The 21562-nt window shown below is 42.7% G+C and overlaps 1 protein-coding gene across 13 annotated transcripts in view; it reads right to left on the minus strand.

The window, feature by feature from the left end:
- ERC2 (ELKS/RAB6-interacting/CAST family member 2) overlaps nt 1-21562 on the minus strand; it is a 985114-nt gene that overhangs the window by 181425 nt on the left and 782127 nt on the right. For 3 of the 13 annotated variants that reach the window (XM_060111332.1, XM_060111333.1, XM_060111334.1), the window contains exon 17: nt 16539-16604. The exons of the other annotated variants lie outside the window; for them this stretch is intronic. In XM_060111332.1, the coding sequence (XP_059967315.1) occupies nt 16578-16604 (27 nt within the window). In that variant the 3' untranslated portion in view covers nt 16539-16577. The remainder of the gene's footprint in view (nt 1-16538; nt 16605-21562) is intronic. 13 annotated transcript variants of the gene reach the window in all.

Consider the following 21562-nt stretch of genomic DNA (forward strand, 5'->3'; position numbering starts at 1 on the left):
ATGTCGCAGATTTCCAGCAAACCAATAGAAACTGCGGAAAAGGCATGGAACAGATTCTGTGTCACAGCCCTCAAAAGGGACTAACCCTGCCGACACCTTGACTTCTAGCCTCCATAACTGCGGGACAATCAATTTCTGTTGTTAAAGCCACCCAGTTTGGGCACTCTGTTATAGCAACGTAAATAACTAATTCAAATCCTGAGGTGGGAAGTACCATCTTGGCACTAATGCTGATGCTGGCACTGGGCAGAGGGCTTCACGTGCATCATCTCACAGCTTCCTCACATCAAATCTGGGATGTAGGGCAATTAGAAAGGATGAAGCTGAGGCTCACAGAAACTGAGCTACTCAGTGAAGAAGACACAGCCAGCACATGGCCAAGCTGGATTGACACTCAGGCAGTGTGAGTCCAGATCCTGTTCTCATAACCAGTAAACATGACAACTTCAGGTAGAGTGGCCAAGACAACAAACTAGCATCATTAAGCCCTTTCCCTAAGTATGCCAGGTGCTTTTAGGAACTCTTAACACCACAGTGAGGTGGAAATGAGCATTGTCTATATTTGATAGAAGAGGAAGCAGAAGCAATGAGGCTCAATGACTTGTCCAAGGTCACATGGCTCATCAGTGGTGGAGCTGAGGTTTGAACCAAGTCTGTGAACTCTAGCAGGAGCCCAGAGAGCTCAGATTTGCTGAGTGTGTGGTATGTCTCAGTGGCGGGTGTGTGTCCCTTTCCAGATCAGCACTGGCCCTCTCTTGTGTCACCATGCAGGCATTATCTTTCTGTATTTCTACCCATTGTGCACATCCTGAATGCCATTTTCTCTTTCCAATCCTAATGCTCACAAGGACATTTTCAAAAAATTCATTTCCCTTCCCTTGCTCTATAAGAAAGCTCTGCTTCCTCCAAGTACTGCAGATGATGGCTTCATGGCTATAAAGTCTGTGAAGTTACTTCAGTCTGTGGGTCAAACTCTGATAATGCCCTAAGTCAGTTCCAGGAATTTTCATCAGCCACGCGTTTAGAGCACATCTGAATGTAGGGCAGCGGTTCTCAACCAAGGGCAATTTTGCCCTTAGGGGACATCTGCAATTCTGGAGTCATTTTTGGTTCTTACAAACAGGGTGCTAGAATGCTACTGACATCTAGAAGCTAAATGCTAAATATTCTACAATGCACAGTTGCACGACAAAGAATTCAGCCCCAAATGTCAATGCTGTTGAGGCTGAGCAATCCTGACATAACGTGTATCCTCCAGAGGCAAAATGCCCATATATAATCTCCAGCTCCATTGCTCACCAGTTCTGCAACCTGGGGCAATTTTCTTAAACTGTCTAGGGTCCAGTGTTCTTACCTTCAAAAGGAGACTAATAATAGTACCCACCTCATGGGTTTGTTTGAGGGATGCAATGAGTTAGTACATAGCAAGGGACTAAGTAAAGTACCTGGCACAGTGTAAATGCTCAAGATAGTCACCCTTACTACTTGCAAAGCTGGAAGTTAGGCGCCTGACTGTGGGGCTCCAGCAGCTGCTCAGTTGTACCACTCTACGATTTTAGCTGAGGTGGGTAGTCTCAGATTTATGGATGCCTGTGCACTTGCCATTGCACAAACCCTAAGTTGCAATTTAGTTGGAAACTATGTTTCAAAGTAAAATCAGGCAGGAGAAATAATTTAGGCCATCCCTCTCTAAAATCTTTAGAAGTATTCAGACATTCCCTTTGGAATCTTTTCAAGGTCTCCATTTACCTATGCACCTAACATTTACATACCTTTTACAACATGCCCAGACACTACGTGGTTTAATGGATTTAATCCTCAAAACAACCTCAAGAGATGGGCACTGGCTTCTCTTGTTCTTTCTAAACAAAACCACTTCTCCTGAAGTATCGGGACCCAAGATTAACCAATACCTTATTAAGTTTTTATTCAATATTATTGTTTTTCCTATTATATTATGGGTGTTATCTTCTTGTAGGTTCCAACTCTCTCCACAAGCATAGGGATTTTATCAACAGGACACAGGCTTTGTGGGTTAACCTGGGCACCCAACATGCTGTTTAACATACAATATGTATTATATAATAATACACAGAATATATACAATTTATAATAAATTATATACATATACATGTGAAAGATAGATAGACAGAGAGATAGGTGATACTGACTTATAAATTCTTGGAACTCAACCTGCTTTCAACCCACATGGGGACAGACTTCAGTATGTGGTTTAAGGAATTGGGTCTGAAGAGCCCCTTGCTATATAGTGGCTGGTGGTGGCCACACACTACTGAAGGAAGAACAGGGGATGGGGTAGTGAATGATAGAATGGGGTTCCAGCCTGCTCTCTCCACCTCCTAGCTGTTGACCTTAGCAGTGTGATTTAAGCTCTTCTGTGTAAAATGGGACAACCTAAGAACTACATGTTAGGGTGGAAGGCGAAGTGGCGTTTCATGTGGACAAACTAAATGTTTGGTAATGGCTGCTTTCCATCTCTGAACAAATTCTGCTCATCATCATGACCTGGATTCATGGCTATGAGGCTTATGAGACTGCTGGTGTCAGTTAACTGACTACAACCCCACATTTCAATGATGTGTCACTTTCCTATCCTTCCTTTAGTTACTATGTGTTATCCCTCTCTGCTTCCAGCCCTGGTATTCAGGCCACATCAAACAGTCCTCTATGCCAGCCAACTGAATTGCCCATGCTAACCCATTTATATGCAGAGTCGATGGCAATATTGATCATACAATGTGAAGTTGCCCTGTGATAAATGGCAGAGTCCTTGAATTCTTCTTATAATCTTATACTGACAGACAATTAAGAATATACCTTACTTGGGTAAAAGGACTCAAGGAGATCAGGGACCTTATTTGTGTAGTTTCTGTTGAACTGCACCTAGTAGGTACTTGGTAAATATTTGTTGAACTAATTGCTAAACAGGTGAGCATTAACAGGTTAAGTCCTACATAATATGGTCTGTGGCATTTTTTTCCCAGGGTCTTCTTTCATTTCTTTTCAAATAATCTGAATAATTTGTATGCAGGAGCACAACAGCTTAGTTTTTAATCTCATCAACAAAGAACCTTCCAAACAGGAGGCATTCCTTTGGCCTTGGTTGTTGGCATATCAGATGTAATTACATTTTTCACCCTAAAATTTCCCAACGAGATTAAGAGTCAGATACAAAGTCTCCTTAACCCTCTGCTCAAAAGTTTGCACAAGGAGCTCTGCCCACTTTTCATGGGATTTCAGAAAGATGCCAGCTGCTGGCAACCATGAATCATGAAACACAAAGGACTCATAATCTCCTGGAACATACCCTGCTTGCACATTTCCTTAAGAGCCTCTCTAAGAATACACCAAGAGTCTGCAAGCATGTACTTGCTTTTCTGCAGGTAAAGAAGATGCAGTATTGCCTTTTTCAACAAGTTGTATCCAATATTTCCTTTATCTATTCTGGATCAGTCAAGATAAGAGAGTACAAACATCTAGGGAAAAAGGCAGCTTTAGCATTTTCTTTGTAATTTCACTTGCCTTCTGGCCTCTGAGTTTCCCCCGACTTCACATTATGGTGATATTTCTTGTAATGACTGAAAAGTTTCAAGCTTCTTCGTGCATCTAATTCCAACTGGCTATTAACTGTGCTAGTTTATTGGAATTGTGTATTGAGGGCTTTTGAATCTGCAGGCGTATGTTTTTGTTGCCTAGATCATTTGCTTGATCCTAAGAAAGTTACATCCAACTTATTCCAGGCAGGGGCCTCAAGCATGAAGAGCCCTAGGGAGACTGGTTCCACGTTTTCCTTTGGTCACGGGTGTTGATGCCAAATAGTTTCAATGGTCAGACTGGTGCTCAGTGCCCAACCTGATTCAGCAGACATCCATTAAGTAAATTTCTAGGTCTTTATAACACATAGTAGATACTTGATAGATAATTACAGAAATACTGATGCTGCAAACTCTAAGGGGTGACCAAAGAAGAAGGTATCAGAGGAGGTAGTAGTAAATAAAGAAAATAAAGAAGAAAATAAAGACAACAAGGGCGAGTATTTATTGAGTGCTTGCTATGCACTGGTACTGGGCTAGCATTTCACATCCTTATCTCACTTGATCTTCATAAGAACTCAGGGAGGGAGGAAAATAAGACATCATTTTTCCCACTTTCTAGATGAGGACACCAAGGCTCAGAGCAATTAAATAATGTGCCCAAGGTTACACAGCTATTAAGGGGCAAACCTTGGAAACAGAGCTCTCACTCTCATCCCGTGGACTCCTCCTTCAAGCAGGCTGGACATTTTATTCATGAAAAAGGAAAGAACAAGGGGAAGAAGATGAGGTGAAATAAGGTATGAGGAGAAGGAACATGTGATCTACAGAGGAAAGTCCTGAGGTGGAGAAGAGGAAAATGATGAAGTCTTTGTTGGCTGTCATCATGATTCTCAGAAACACAGGCCCATCTTCCCTTTCCCATGAGAGGGGGGCAGGGTGGGGAGTATGAAGGCTAAAGCAGAGATCTGAAAGGGTCACCTTAGGGATGCAATGTGAGTCAATGCAGGAATCAGGAGTCCTGGTGAGCAGCTCTGGAGTAAGACACACCTGGGTTCAAATCCCAGCTCTGACATTCCTGATCTGTGTGACTTTGGGCAAGGAACTTCCCTGCTCTGTGCCAAAGTTTCCTCACCTGGAAAACAGGATAACAGTAGTACCTACCGCATAGGGGGAGGTGAGGACTGAACAGCATGACCAATGTGAAAGCACTGAGGATGGGGGCGGGGGTGGAAAAGTATGGCCCACCAGGTCACGTGCAGCTTGCCACTGGTTTTGCATGGCCTATAAGCTAAAAATGGTGTTTACCTTTTTAAACAGTTAGGAAAATATCAAAAGAAGGATGTTCTGTGATATATGAAAATTATATGAAATTCAAATTGTATTGTCCATAAATATGGTTTCTACTGGAATATGACCATGCCCATTCATTTCCTTGCTGTCTTTTACTGCTTTTGCATGGAATGGCAATTGAGTAGCTGCCACTGAGATGCTGTGTGGCACTCTCATGGCTTTGCACTGCTACTCAGCCCACTGCAAATGGCAGTGAGGCAGTGAGAACGTGACAGCCTTTTGAGTGACATGTGTATCATCCATCTGTGTGGATAGACATTTTCAAAGATGAAATACATAAAATACCATTACAGAGCATTGTTTACAAATGAACATCTGCAAAAGATTCTGATGACAGAGAATACTAACGTTGAACACCAATTAAGTGAAACGTGATTCCTCTCCAAAGAATCCAATTCTTCTCATTAGTAGACATGTATTACAAAATTTACACTCATTATATTTTGAATTTCATTAATGAAAAACTTGTGAAAATTTGCTTTCTTTCTTGTTATATAAATACTTATATAATATTCTTGATTTTGCCTTTTGGCCCACAAAGTCTATAACGTTTACTATCCGGCCATTTCAGAAAAAGTCTGATGAGCCTTGACTTAGGAAAGTGGCCAGTGTGTGGTAAACAGCACAGGAGAGGAACTGCTGGTTCTCACCTCTGCTGACATCATAGCCCTGCATCATTTCCATCATGAAGGCAACTTGGCTAAAGGCCCCAAATTCTCCTTTATAGGTCTTATTCAACACTGGGCATATATATCCCTCAAGTTTCAGGTAAATACTGGATAAAACATAGCTGTTCAACCACAGTAAGGAAAATAAAAGCTTAATGGTGGGGCTGGGGTACGTGCCTTCTCCTTTTCAGGCCCATTCATTCCTTCTTTTTGGCACAGGATTCTGCCAGCTCCTAGTTAATGATCTCAAACAATGGTGGTAGCTCCACCTGCTAGGGCAAATAGCCCATCCTGAAGCCCAAAGAGACAGCAAGTTGCAGCAAACCTTTCCCCAAATATCTTCCCAAAATACATTTTCCCCAGATAGAGTCTATATAATTCTAGATGAGGGTCTGGGAAGAAAAAGGTCCATGAGCAATAAGCATGGTAGACGCAGCCAAACCTCTGTTTCTTTCCAAATGTGACAACTGACCTGAGGACACTAGCCCAGCAAAGGCTCTGAGAATGCCTGCAGTGAAGAAACCTATTTGATTCTGTTTAATCCAGTTTTACTCAAACTTGTTTGAACACAGAATGATTTTATTATAATTTAAAAACAGTATTTCTTAATATCCAGTACCATCAGTGCTCGGATGGACATCCTTAGGGACTTATTACCACAGGGGAAGGAGCAGCTACCTGCCTGCTACCCTCATAGAGCTGATGGGGGATCAGAAGAAAATCAGAGACAGACGTGGTCTCTCTTCTCTAAACTGGTGAGGGAGCTGTGTGAGTGAGACAGAAGTGGGAGAAGTGGCAATGTCAGCCCTCAGAACTTTGAAGATGTCTCTGGTGATGAGTGGACTAGGCATGGTGCAGTCGGGCTGAAGGCCTCCCTTCAGCCTCCCCTGCCCCCAGCGTGATTTTTGGGAAAGCAGTGATCATCCCAGGGGGAGATGGAAAGAGCCCGTCCTTCCCTGTTCCATCCCACATGCCCAAGGTGAGAGGCATGCCAAAGGCAGACACCCAGTTACATAAAGCTCCTGGAAGGCCTTGATGGGTGGGAGTCCCAAGCCTCAAACCAGGTGCTTGCACTCTCCCACAAAGTGTGGAAACAGCTTCAAGTCTGGCCTTGAAAACATGTTAGTGCATTCATAACTTAAAAAAAAAATAATAACAACGAGAAAATTCATCTGGCGTGTCTCAGCTTGCACTCTCACATGCAGTAACCACCTTATCTGACATATCAGATTTCACCGAGTCCCAAGCCTGCTGTACAAGGACGGACAAAGATTACTCTTTGGTTCCGAACACTTCCTCATTCTCCCTCTCTCATCTCCACGTTCTGCTGACAATTGTACTGAACAACCTCCGAGGCTGAATCAAGTTTCTGATCGGCTGGTGGACATGCTATCAGTGGGGCAAGCCATCCCTCTCTCAGAAGAAAACAGGGGTTCTTTCATTTCCCAGTGTCACCTGCCTTCGGAAAGAGGAGCGCAGAAGATTTCCCCTGACATGGTTTCCTCGTGCTCCCAAGCTAGTGCCATGGTGCCAGGAGATACAAGTATAAAAAATAAACAAAACCATAAACGTAACCAGTAAGAGCCGCAAAAAGCCCTACAAGCAGAACCTAATCACAACCCAATGCCACGCAAGGGACAATGGGGAGACTCCCTTTTTAATCATGGAGGGGTTTTTGGTTTTGTTTTCTGTAGAGGGATTTGTACAGAAACTCCTCTCACATGATGCAGTTACATCAGAGATCAAGGTTGAAAGAAGAATGGATGCTGGGGAATAAGCAGGGCTGCTAATTCCACCACATGCTGACTCAGGGCAGCCACAGGCATCGGGCTACCTGGGCTGACACCTGAGTGCAGAACAATGAAGCCTCATTCCGCTGTCAAGAACCAATGCACTGGGCAGTATAACTACCCTACCCCCCTGCTCCCCAGAGGGCTGTAGTATGCCCACCCCAGCCTGCAGAGGCTCTTCCCACTGCCTGATGAAGGGCAGAAATCAAAATGATAAACTGATTTCAATTTGTCAATGTGGAAAATCAATCCTGTGGCATTGAGTAAATAACAACCACCATATAGCCTTGGCTACTTTAAAGGCTTAAAGCAACACTTAAGAGTGGTGGGGCTTCCCTGGTGGCGCAGTGGTTGAGAGTCTGCCTGCCGATGCAGGGGACATGGGTTCATGCCCCAGTCCAGGAGGATCCCACATGCTGCGGAGCGGCTGGGCCTGTGAGCCATGGCCGCTGAGCCTGCACGCCCGGAGCCTGTGCTCTGCAGCGGGAGAGGCCACAACAGTGAGAGGCCCGCGTACCGAAAGAAAAAAAAAAAAAGAGTGGTGGAACCAGTATTTGAACTGGGTCTGTGTGACTCCAGAGCCTGGGTGCTACCAACCACTTAGCACCAAAGACTATGCAAAGTCGGATTTGTCTCTGTCAGTTATATATTTACATGACCACATCTGATAGGGAAAATGTGCTTTAAAATGGTACTTTCTCTGAATGAGGACTTTAAGAACTTTTTTCCTGATTCCTCATTAAACTTTCTATTTTTTGCAATGAACATAAAAGTAGTAAATGGCGAAAATAAAGCAGTGGCTGTAAGGAGCTCAGGGTTTTCCAGGGAAAGTGATCTGTGTAGTTTTTGCTTCAGAGCCTCATCCTACGTTTTCCTCTGAAGGATGAAGGTACAATGTATGCCAGAGGGGTCTTCAGCCACATATGGATATTTGTCTTTTTATTCTGAGTTTACTAGGTTTCATGGAGCAATGGTCTTTTCTCTAAAAGATGATGACAAACTCTTCTACATCCTTCTGGGAGCTCTGTTTCCACCACTCCTCACATATACACAGTGACTGAGGCACTAAGGACCTGTGACCACTGACACAGACATAACAGGAGGGGCCAGACTTATTAGGACACACAGTGGGGTAGCAAATGAGCCAGGCTGATCCTCAGCCTGTGAAAAGCTCCCTGAAGCTGAAAGAAACAGCAGGCCTCCTCCTTATGCAGATTCAGCATCTCAGTGATTTTGTTACCATGGGAACAGGTCTGTGACAGGGAAGGCAAGTGTGGCCTAGTGTTTGTGAGGGCAGGATCTGCATGAGAGAGATGGGGGCAGTTTAGACAAGGGCCTGGCAGGAGAGAAGTTTCCGTTGCTCTATGATGTTATTCTTAGCATTTGCATTATATTTTCTGGAAAACAAAGCTAGAGGGAATTCATTACCATCCCAATGTCTCTGACAGACATATTCATGGGGAAGGGACCTTGTGGCCACCCAGGCAAAATGGATCTGTAGTATCTGTTTCATGAGATCATCTGATAGCCTAGTGGGCCAGCATGCTTCCTTCAGAGATCATGTTCCTCCGGGGAAGGCATATATGGCGAAGGCCTGAGGATGGAGTTAAGACCCATCTGGGCGTGGTCAATGGCTTCTAGTCAATTGATGACTCAATGGCAGAAAGGAATATTTCAGTCATTCTGGTTGAAACACCCAGTGGTGACCATAAGTATATACTCTTGTTTTGGATGTTGTCTGGTTTTCCATTTTGTTGGGGATGTAGAGATGACTGGAAGGAGATGGGACTGGGGTTCCTCTCCCTGAATCACCAAGAAAATTCTGGTCCAGCTTATTAACACTGCCCACCAACTGGATGGCTGCCCAAAGCGGTGTCTACTCTCAGTCTACAAGTCTAGGAGTGAGACCTATGGGTGATCTTCTGGAAGAGAGGGTGTGTAACATTTTGATGTCCCAAGCATGAGACAATTTATGGGCAGGATTGTCACAAATGGTGATGTACGTCTCTCTGGCACCTGCTAATGCGCAGACAGTGCTAAATGCCATTGGCTCCTCTCTCCGTGTTCTCACCCATGGCTGGATTTCCCAATGTCCACTCAGCTTATTATTTTTCTTTTAGTGTTCAGTTTCCATACCCCTCCAACCCATTGATATCTGTGTCTCAGATTAATTTTCACCAGATGTATCTGAACTTCTCCAAGATTTGTTACTTCCCCTTCATGATCCTAACCTTCTCTGGGCCATTTGTGTGATTTTTCTGACCTCCCTAGTGTTTCCAACACATCCCAAATTAGCATCATCTACGACCTTCCTCCACATGCTCTTTTCTCTCCTTTACAGATCATTAATAAAAAGGTGAAACAAGACCAGACCAGCACCACACTCTACAGCAAATGACAAAGGGGTGGGAGAGGCTGAAGAGCTCCCTGTGAGCCAGCCCTGGCACAGGAAGGACGTAATGTAATGCAGCAACACTCCGCTAGACGCCTCCCGCCTCTGGCCCACAGTCATTTATCACCACTGTTTGTTTATGATTTCTCAGCCAGATTTCAGGTCCTTAGAGTGTGGTCATATCCAAGCCAACATACATTGCTTTGCTAGGTAACCCTTACAAGCTCCAGAAAAACCCACAAGAACTTATTTGCTGTACTCGATTCTGCTTAAAAGCTTCTCCCCCTGCCCCCAACCAAGTCCATCCTACTTGAGAGCAGAAAATGGTGGACTGCGACATCATCACCCTTTTCTCTCAATTCATCAGCTCACAATTGTTCATCAAATATTTGTTGGCTTTTCATATTATTCACTTGATTTTTCTCTGAGCTGAAAGAGACACTCTGCTAGACATGGACTAATCCAGAGTCTCCAGCAATCAAACCTTCCTTTGCCAGACCTAGGTGTCATTATAATCTAAAGTAACTCAACAGGGTGTGTTTTTAGGGTAACGATGCTTTAAGAACTGCTAGAAAATGTGTAGCTGGCTCATATAGCTTTGGTCATAAAAACAGATTTCGCCTTTTGATTTTCCTTTCTTCTGTCTTTTCTCTTATCCCCCAAAGTCACCCATCCCACAGTATCAACTACTTTCTTCAGCTGGCATACAGAGTCCACTCTTCTGAGCACAGTTGCAATAATAACAGTGATATTCTCATGAGGACTGGCCTCACCATGCACCAGACATGGCTAGGCATCTCATTCACCTCATCTCATCTAATCCTCACCACAGCCCTGGAAGGTGCATATAACCTTCTCCAAATGAGGAAATGGAAGAGCAGAGAGGGAACAACACTTGCCCAAGGCCACCCAGCCAAATAGTCTCTGGATTCAGCCCAGTCCAAACCCAGACTGGTTTGAATCCAGAGACCACACTATGAGCCAGACTGCCACACTGTCACCCTTCCCATAGATTAGTGGTTCTTCATCTTTTCTGAGTCACTGGCCCCTATGAGTATCTGTTGAGGATCACAGATACTCTGTCTCCTTGGGGGATGCGCACATACCCACATCAAAGTCTGTTAACCATGTCTGGGGGTTTGCAGACCCTTGGGGGTTCATGAACACCAGCTTAAGAATCTGTGTACTACTCTAAATTCCTCCAGGGTAGGAACTGTACTTTCTTCACTGCCTCAACTCCAGTACTGAGATAAAGAAATATTTTTTGAATGAATTATTGATTGAAAGAACTTGGGGTAGGACATTCAAGCTGTAGCTCTGAAGAACAGCTTTACAAGCCTGAATAGAAGATATAAAAACATAGGTATCTTCCAGAGGAGCAGAGAAGCCACAAAAAGAAGGTAAAGGGGGAAGAAATAAAGCAAAAACATTTCATTTCGCCCAGGAATTAATTGTGCAATTGGAAGTAGACAGAGTCCTTGTCAATGGTGGTTCTGAAACATCTAGTAACTACTTCTAGTTACTTCTCACCCTAACTCCTGAAAACTGGTTATCGAAAGCTTCTTTTGCAGGAAATAATATACTCGGAATTTTAAGATAGGAGCCAAAATCTCACAAGGTTTGCCTTAACTGAAAGAATTCTTGATGACTGAGGATCTTAGGAAAAACTGCAAGAAGCAATGGCATCTTCCTCCTTTTCATCCTTCTACAACTCACCTCTAAGTCCTTTTCATCCTTCTACAACTTTGGGAGCTCGGTTTTTCTGTAGACCACTGTGCCCACATGTCTCCCTATTATATGACTGCTGATTTTTCTTTGCAGTCTTTGCAGTCATTGATATGCAATTCTCTCCTTTTCTTTGAGAGTCAGAGGAGACACACACTCTGGAAGTTGGACTCCGGCTATGCTTTAAACTTGACAGCCTACACGTCACTGCAATGAGAGGCCAAAGATTCCCCTGCTGATATACAGGCAAACGGAAAACAGGGGATCAAAAGTCTGCCTTTCCTTGGCCAGTCTGACTGGACACCTGGGGAAAACAGAACAGAACAGGACTCCTACTCAGCCTTCAGCCTCCAATAATGGCGTGTCTCAGCATTGACACCCAAGGTAGAAATCTGGAGGTTCTTGATTTAATCCTCTCTCTTAACTCTTCATCAAAGTCCTGCTGACTTCACTTCCTAGTCTCATCTCCAACTTATCCACTTGTCTGCATCTCCCCCACTGCTCCCCTGGGTCAGCACCATTAATTCTCTTACAAATGATGGAAGAGCCCCTACTTCTGCTCTTCCTGCCACGACAATTCAACCTCCACACAGCAGCCTGGGTTGTTCTACAACATAAATCGAATCATTTCATGCCCCTACTTAAGATCCTCTAATTTTCTTTTCATTTTTTTTCACTTTTCTTAGGCTAAAACCCAAACTCCCTACCTTGGCCTAAAAGGCCCTACATGATCTGGCCCCTTCCCACTTCTTCATCTTCATCTTACTGTCTTATTTGCTACCCAGAGCTATGGTTTTAAGCTCCTTCAGCCCATAAAGCTCTTTCCCACCTTTGGCCCTTTGCTAAAATAGGTTCCTCTTGTTAATCTCAGTATCTTCCCAGTTTCCATCAAAGCAATGATCAAAATGTATAAGGTTTCCATTCATATATTTATATTCTTATGGCCTGTTTCCCTAAATCAGATTGTAAGACCAACAGGGTAGCAACCATGTCTATCTTACGCATCACTATTTTCTCAGCACCTAACCAAGAATTTGACTTTTTAATGAAAGAACAGATGAATAAGTGAAAAATGACTGAATGAATGGATAAATGAATGAATGAAGGAAAATTCTTAGGCGCCAATGTCACAAGGAGGAGATGTATCAGACCCTCAGTCATAGGAGATGTGGGTTGAATCAAAAACACTAGTTGGTATCTGGTACAGTTGATGTAAAAGAAAGCCTCCACTTTGCAGAGAAATCAAGACTTCAGTTGAGGAGGCTGAGCACAGGCTTTGTGCCCAGACCGCCTCTGCTAAGAGAAGGCACGAAACGTAGAAACTTCCCAGCCACAATAAAATATCTCCTTCCTCATTCTTCCTGAGAGGAGGCATGCCAGGGAGTTCCATGGGCCTTCGAGCACTGTTTCTGTGTGTGAAAAACCCCTTCCTCAAGTCTACGTGCTCTGATTCATACACGCACTCACTGTCCACGTGCTGGTGGCATAGAACGACAATTCTTCATTTTGACAGGATGCATCTACTAGCAATATGGCCCTGTGCCAAAACTTGTTAATGCCCACATCTGTATTTTTACGAATCAGGTCCTAAACATTTGCATATGTTTTCAATGTAGAAAGATGTATTCCTTTCTAGTGGTTTAAGAAACAAAAATGATCTTGTGTTCTATGTCTGCTCAGTTACGAGAGTTCACAGTGAAAGCTCAAGCATTCAAATGTCAAGGCAGATGTGGCTCTAGATCTCGCAAGGTCCCTCACTATCTCACTGAATATTCACAAACCAAAGTGCCTCTTGGGGGCCCAAGGAAAGCACCTTCATTCAGTGGAAATGCAGAGTTATTTGCTGACACAAATGATTGCCACATCAAGTGGATTTTCCCGAAGGAAAGTAACGGAGAATTAAGCAGCTGCTTTTCCTGTATTTTCAAAGCAAGACAGAAAATGCAGAAGGGCTCCAAGAGCACATTTTCACAATCAAACTGGGGGGTGGGGTAGGCAAGGGGACAGTGGTTGAATACACACTTCACTGATGCCCATGAGGGCAACAAATTGCTGGAAATATGATCCCATGGGGTCTCTGCAAGAAAACCTGAAAAATAAGGTAGGCCAAAGGTAAATTCCAGCCATAAAAAAATAGGAGTGGGGATGAGCCAACAGGGAGGGGGACTGGAGAGGAGTTGGAGGCAGAATATATGGTGGATCTAAGCAGCACAGACTACATAATTTGTGGGGCACAGTGCAAAATGAGCTGCGCGTGCCTCGTTAAAAAATTATTCACAGTTTTAAGACAGTGACAGTAGAGCATTAAACCAAGCTCAGGGTTCTGTGGACTACACAGGTCACATGCTGATAATGCTGGGCTGGGGTGTGAGGTTTATGGGGGGAACGACTAGCTCTAGGGGCTGTCAAAACTCTTTAGAAAAGCAAACTTCTTCCAGTCCACTTTGCTCTCAGAAAACACCACCCTTGAATGATCACAGTGAGAGAAATAAATCATGCCTGGGGTAGTATCTAGACGTGCCAAAAAAGGGAGGAGCTTTCAGGGTTGTTATGTTAATTCCAATTTGTTGTAATTTTTGGAGCAACTTTTCCTAAATTATGATTCATTTCAGCACCAAAACACCAGATTCAAGTCAGGGCCTTCTGCTGCTATTATAAGCATATTACTGATGCCTAGTAAAATAACTTCTTGTAATGTTTCTTTTATAAGGGCCATAAATCAAAATATTCAAAACAGTTAATTTTTAATGTGCCACTATTATCCATCTTTAGTTATAAATTTAATGTCTCCTTGGGCCCCAAAGATTGTAATGCGACTCAAAACATGCAACGGCTGTTCAGCAATAGAAGGTTCCCCCAGTATCTCATTATTTAAATCCTTAAGATATGGTTTTAAAAGCCTGAGGATATCTGAGCAAACTTGTTTAAAGGAGTCATAAAGAAAGATAAGTAGTTTTCCTCAGAAGCCTATAAAATTTATTACAGCATATAAAGCAGGATTATATATTGACTAATTTTCAGAAGACATTTGTTTTCTGGGGTACATGGCTTTTGGGGAAATTTCGTGAAAGAATAAGGAGGATGGGGATTTAACACCATTGTCTCCATTTGCCTTGAGCAAAGCAAGGCTGTCTATGGGCCTTGGCACCAGTTCCCCCCTGAAGATGACAAGCTTCCTATCTAAGGGGATGGCAGGGCGGGTGTCAAGAATCTTGTGAAAGAGCAATAAATATTTTTATTATTCAGGAGGAGACGCAAATGCAGCCCAGTGTCCTAACACTTATGATAGCAGAAGCAGCTCCACAAAAGAGCCCCAAGAAGGACTTACACTTCTCTAGGCAACCCCCAAACTCGTAGAACCTTCCTTTGCCTACCTATTCCACGCACACTGTGGGCAGGTTTCACATGGTCATTCTTTAACATTATAAAATCTTTACTTCTTACTTAAAGTTGTTTTAGGTCAATTTACATATTTATTAGCTTTCTGTACGAGTAAATGCAATGTTTCTCTTAAAGTTTTTCCTAGATAGGGAGCCTCTCAGACAGAATCTTAGGAATTTCTCTGGTTTCCCTACCTCCCCATATTGATAAGCTTCCCTTTGGAAGTACTTTGCTTCTGGAAGAGTTAACTCCAGTGTTGTTTTCCACTTTACCCAGGAAGGGGAGAAGAGAGACGATAGTCTGATGTGACCAAGAAGCAGGTTCTACTGGCGGCAAATGGGTCCAGGAAGTGTTACATTTTTACTATGTGGGAAGATGTTGTAAAGGAAAATCAAACTCCTGTGTGTTCCCTGAAGGACCAGAGAAAGCAGCCTGACTCACTGGTGGGACCTACAACAGGTTCAACTGAGCAGTGAAACACATCAATGAAACTGCCACCCACAGGCAAAACACACCAGTTACTGTTTTAAAATTCGTGTGAAGCACCACTGTTAAGGATTATGAAGTCAAGACTTGGAGAAGGGCACACCTGTTGAGTTATCCCAAAGAACTGCCTCTCTAATCACAGACCTGGGACATTTCACATTTGTCCCAGAAAAAGAACGGCACATTGAGTATTTTTTGACTGTGGCACACAATCTACCACATTTCTTCTTCCGAACACAATGGCATATACAATGTCACCAACTTCAACAGCATATTCTACATCGCCATACGTATATTCAACTCCAGAGTGTTGCGACTTGGTGTTATACAGCCTGCAGTATCATGAAGAGGTGTGATTCCCAGCAGCAAAAGTCCCTAGAGTTCAGTGTTCCATTTTATAACACATAGCAATTACACACACCACTATTCAATTATAATGCAGATAGCCCAGAAATAAAGAGTGGGTTCTAAATAGCTAAAAATCGGCCTTTAAAAGAGCAAAACCCTCTGAAAAATTCAATGCCTGAAACATAATGCAAAACTCCACAGAAGCTCAATTGTCAAAAAACAACAGATATAATACCACTCATAAGACCTGCCAATATTAATATTTCTATTCTAATTCACTTAAAGAGCTACAGTTACCCATTCACCATTACTATGCCTTGATCCTTGTGTTTTCTTCAGAACTGCCATAGAAGAGAGTACAGTCCATTAAGTGGGCTTCTTACAGATGATAGTTTCAGCTCCATGAAGATAAACAGTTTTACTTCCCTTATTCCTTGAGAAACATGTGATACAACCAGAAGGACATGAGAGGCACACCACACTGGCATATCTGGTAAAAGCAAACAGTTGGCTGAAAACCACGACTGGAGAATCGTGACAATTTCTGAGTCCACAATCATGCCTTAAAAAGTGTGGATAAATCCTAACGAGGGCATAGTTTACATTTTAAATAACATAGAAACATTCGACTCGTGTTCAGCCCAGCCCCAACAAGGCAGCACAATAATGTGGTTGCAGGGAGGGGGCGCAGGAAGGAGGGAGCTCTTGGGGGTGGTCACAAAACACAGAAGCAAACATAGGGCACACTCACAAACATCAGCAAACACAATTGGGCACACATACCATACCACACTAGAATGCAATTTTTAAAAGAAAAATGATATAAAAGATGGTTTCTCACCCCTCAAAACAAAACTGGAACTTTGGTTTACAGGCCCGGCTATGCCCATATGCCCTCCTCGTCATCCTGCGGCCGGCCCAGGGTAAGGAGGTGCACGGAGAGGAGGGGAACACCGGAATGAAAGAAGAGAAGGTTAGTTACACTGTGATGCACTACAAAGGCACACTGATCTTCACTTTGTTTTTTAATCTTAAAGAGCAAGGGGAAAAAAATCCACAGTAACTTAAGTGCCACATCACTGACTTGTCAAATACATAACTGAGTTTTGTATCTATGGCAACCCCTACACAAAAACATTCCACCCACCTAGCTCTGAGTCTGTGTCAAGATTGGATTAGAAGATTAAAATTAGTCTACATTAGCAGATGATAATTTTTTGGAAAGCATGCAATCTGAACTGCATATGCCTAAGGAGTAGATTAAACCTTTTAAGTAAGCAGAGGAGTAATTATAGTAACCAAATACCCTTAATTTCTCTTAAGCTTCAAGTATCAATAAAGGCTGAAGAAGAATTAAAAAAAAAAAAAACTCCATCGATTTGGGTGGAACAAACTCCTGTAGCATGCGATAATTCACATTGGTTATTTCACAAAGGCTCAGACATGCTCTGATCTTCTTGATTTGTCAGGTTCTATTTTGCTCTCAGCATAAAAGAGGATGTGCCCGCCATGGAATGATTATACATTTGCATGGAATGATTATACAATTGCAATCAAATAAGTTTCAAAGCAAAGAGAGTAAACTTTCAATTCAGTAAAATGCTTGTAGAAAGGAAGTTTTGTTTAACTTAATATTGTGTCCAACTGTGGATAAATGGAAACTTATTTGGTCTGAATTCTTGTTGAAAACGTTTCCAGAATGGTTCAGGCCATTTTCCTCGCTTAGTGAAGAAGCCGATAGGTAGGGAATTTGAATCTTTGAAGACAGAAGTATATGGACCAACACAAGGTCCTGTTTTGAACAAGAATTCTCATTGTTCACTGCAAGGATAGAAACAAAGTGTAGAAAACTGAGTGGTTCATATCCTGGTCTCACACATAATTTGGGAGCTGTGTCTTTTAACAAATCCCCGATGAAACCAGGTTTTCCCATGATTTGCTTTTTGTTTTGAAAACCTGGAGCAAGAAAAATAATAACTTGGAACATTTTCTCATCATATGTATCCTTATTGCTTAAGTTGTTGTAATATTAGGTTGAATAATATGAAAATGTCTACCTTTGACCATTTTTGATCTAAAAAACAGCAATTTCATACAGTTCAACCTAATATTGCCGACAGGTCAAGGTAATTTTCATCTACTGAAGAATTGAAATCTGTGGTCTTTGAAATGAGTTTTCAGATAATTTCTTCCTTTTATATTTCTGTAAATTTTATTTTGTGCATTTAAAAATATTATTCTGATAAAAAGAGTTCACCAGATTGCCAAAAGGATCTGTGGCCCACAAAGAATTAACAATGCCCCACTGATTTGAGTCAATCAAGTGATTTGCACAGAGTCTGAATTGGACAACTCAGTATGAATTTGTACTGACAGTTTGGATAGTAACATTCTGGCAAAAAATAAGGTACAATTGATCATCTTAGCTGGGTCTTCTCATGGAAAATTTACCTGTGTTTATTTATCACTACACAGTCTAGTAATTGCTCCTGGCAATAAACTTCCCTTTTCCCTACATAACCTGAGAAATATGGATTTTTACATTCATTAAACTTCCTCTCAGTTCCTGGAGAAAAGCAAAGTCGATGTCTTTTTTATGCTAATTAAGAAGGAAAGACTACAGCATGGGACCCTCAGGCATCCACAAATGGATTTCAAAGGGTCTAGCAACCCCTTGTAATTCAATGCAGAATGTTGTAGGTATGTGTGTAAGTATATTTCTCTGGATGGAGGTCCTAGCCTTCATTATAAGGTTCCTGACCCCCAAAGTCATGGCTACAGGAAAACTCCAGGCTCAGAGTCACAGAACAAAATAGAAGGTTTTCCCTAAAATGCAGCCCACAGCCCCTGCTGACTGCTTCTAAATGGCTGTAAAATCACTCTCCTTGCAGAGCAGTTTATTTCATTTTGTATTTAAAACCCAACAGCATGTATAGATTCAGTTTGTTTCAAATCCATTCATAGATGTTTTAAATTTTAAAAAAGAAGAAAGAAACAGGAAAGAAAGCCATTGCCACCAAAATCTACCACTATTTTCTTAACAGTGAAATGCGGTCTAATGCAAATCACTTTTAGCAAATTAAATATATTAAAAAGTAGTAATTAATTATGATTGAAGCAGACAGGAGTTGTAGCTCGAAAATATACACTGCCAATATCACTACTGTGCCTCGTCCACCATAGGAATAAAAAGGAGCTCCCAGATGTCGAGGGTTATTAAAAGCCAGATGTTGAGATCGACGTCTTATATGCTGGTGAATAAAATAAAGAAATATGACAGTCCAATATAAACTTTGCTAACATTTAACATGGCAGAAATGTGGATAAATTCCTTCAGTGAACTCAGAATATTATGCATTTCTTTCAAGGTTTTAGTTTCTAAAGTTTAAAGTTTTTAAAAGAAAATAGAAAGGGAAGTGGTGGCCATTTCTGGTCTCTCTAATCTTCAAAGCTTAAACATGAATTGACCCTAATCACCAAGTGATCTGGGTCAGAGTGAGTGTCCGCTTGGGGAATAAAAAACAAAAATGCAGGAGCTAATCAGAGATGGAGCTCCAAGCATTTCCAAACGTTCGCAGCTGTTTGACTCCTGCACTGCCTGCATCTTTGTATGCAAATGTTAATTTGTTCAGCAACCTTACTGCACAGAAATGTAAATCTGGGGACCAAAAAATAAGAAACAGATAAATGTCACTTGATCCCTAAATTCATGCCAAGTTATTTAGAAATTCTTGGAGTTTTAAAATGTATCTATCAGGCCTGGGAGAGTCTGTTTCCTTCCCTTGTTTTTCTGTTTTCAAATCGACTTTGCAGTCAGGTTTCTGGATGTTGCCTGGTGTTTGCTCCCTTGTGTGTTCTCTGGGAGTGATTGCTATGCCAGGAGTTGCCAAAATATCTGGATGGGAAGAAAGCCTCTCTAGTCCATCCGTCATCCGCCTGCTTTTGTCCACAGCATCTGGGGATGGAACATCCAAGGTGGGCTGAAGCCCGGAGCATAGTGACCACAAAACACAGCAGATATTGATGAGGGGGGAGGCTTAACTATCAAACAAACCCAGGATGTATCTATGGCTCCAGAGATGATATGAAGCCATGATGGAAATCCTGCAGTCCCAGATGCCGCGTTTTAATAGGGTTCTCTAAATACTGAGATAAAACAAAATCCCTCACCGGATGGGCTGCTCACGGGGCTATGCTGATGACAAGATCTAAGGGCAAAGTGACTGAGTCATCACTGACAAGACAGGAGACTTGCCATTGTGGGGGACATTTATTAGCCCCAGCAAAGAAGGTCTGGGAAGGAACTCCATAATATGACATGATAAACGGCCCAGTGTAAACCTTTAATTGGTCTTTATTTTGAAGTATTAGATATAGCCAGCAGGCAAGCCCTGGCCCATCACAGGATTTTTTTTTTTTAAAAAAACATCTGCAATTTTCTTTGAGTTGACAGCTGGCTTTTTCCCTAAAATCGAAGGACTAGGTTCCTAATGGGGACCTTACTGTCACACTTGTCCTAGCTGGAAATGAGAATGAAATTATGGAAGCATCACTTTCAAACCAGCCTACTTCCTCTGTAAGAATTCAGCCAGCTGTCTCTGCCAGGAAGTTCGACCTGGTCTCCTTGTGGAAAACGCAGGGAGACTGTCCTGGTTACTTACAGGGTGTGGCGTGGACAGTCACCAGACCCACCCCTACTCCTACTAACACAGTTTATGGCTTCTCTGACACTTTCTGCAAACTTCAAGCCCCAGAACTCTGCAAACTTTGGCCATGCAAGCCACAAAAGCAGGACCATAGCGCCGGATTTATGATGTGCTCTGTGCCCGGGTTCAAGCAAAGCAGCTCCTCTTGGCATTTCCAAACTGCAGGCTTGGCCAGAATTGGCAAAAGAAAGCATGTGTAAAGGAAAGCAGTGGGCGTGAGCCTGGAAACAAGGGTATTGAGCCTCAAGCCTCGAGCCTTGTCAGGGCACTAATGTCTTTTCTCCCAGGGTCAAGTCCAAACCTTCCCTCTGGAAACCTCCCATTTGTGTCTTCCACCTCTCCTGCCTCCTAGAATGCTTAGCCCATAAATGGATGTCTCTGTTCAGGTGATAAGGTCAGGAATGGTTGTAAACTCTTACATGATTTGTATTTGTTACAGCCTGTGTGACCCATTTGCAGACAAGTTCTCCCAAAGAATAGAAAAGTCCTATCTAGATTCAGATACCTGCTTTGTGCTCTGTTTAAATATAAATGTTAATTTATTTCTGACCTGGGCTAGAAATGAGCCAGTGGGTATTAGCATCAGCTCCAGGTTAGAGAGAGTGTGATGGCTTTCCATGTTTCTTCACTAAGTCTCACCAAGACACAGTTATGGGGAGGCTCTTTGTGCAGACAGGGAAAGGCAGGCTCAGGGAGAAAGATGAGGTAGCTTGCTAAAGGACACCTGGCCAGGAGCTGTGGAGCCGGGATCAAATTTCAGTCTGTCTGACCACAAAGGTACACTGTCCTGACATGTGAACTTTGAAGCCACAGAAAGAAGCCTCATTTTGGCCCCAGAAAACATCTGATGGTTCTGCTTAGCTCAGCTCTGAAGTCCTTAGGACTCTGCACTGCCCTTTTGCAAGCTGTTGAAGGTCCTGGTTGGAGCTGGATGGTACAACTTAGGTGGGGTCTCTCTGGCTCTTGGAAGAAAGAGAACCTCACATGCACACAGCAGCTGTCCCTGATAGGGCATATCAGCAGCACCCCAGCAAATTTCAAGGTCCCTGAGGGAAAAGGCAGCACCTCCACTCCCTTCACACTGCCTCACAGCATATGTGGGAATTTAACATGTATTTTCAAATGAGTAAGTATGTAAGGATCGGTCCTTGCTTTTCTG

This window comes from Mesoplodon densirostris, chromosome 10 (assembly GCF_025265405.1).
Source record: "Mesoplodon densirostris isolate mMesDen1 chromosome 10, mMesDen1 primary haplotype, whole genome shotgun sequence".
NCBI classification, from domain to species: Eukaryota; Metazoa; Chordata; class Mammalia; order Artiodactyla; family Ziphiidae; genus Mesoplodon; species Mesoplodon densirostris.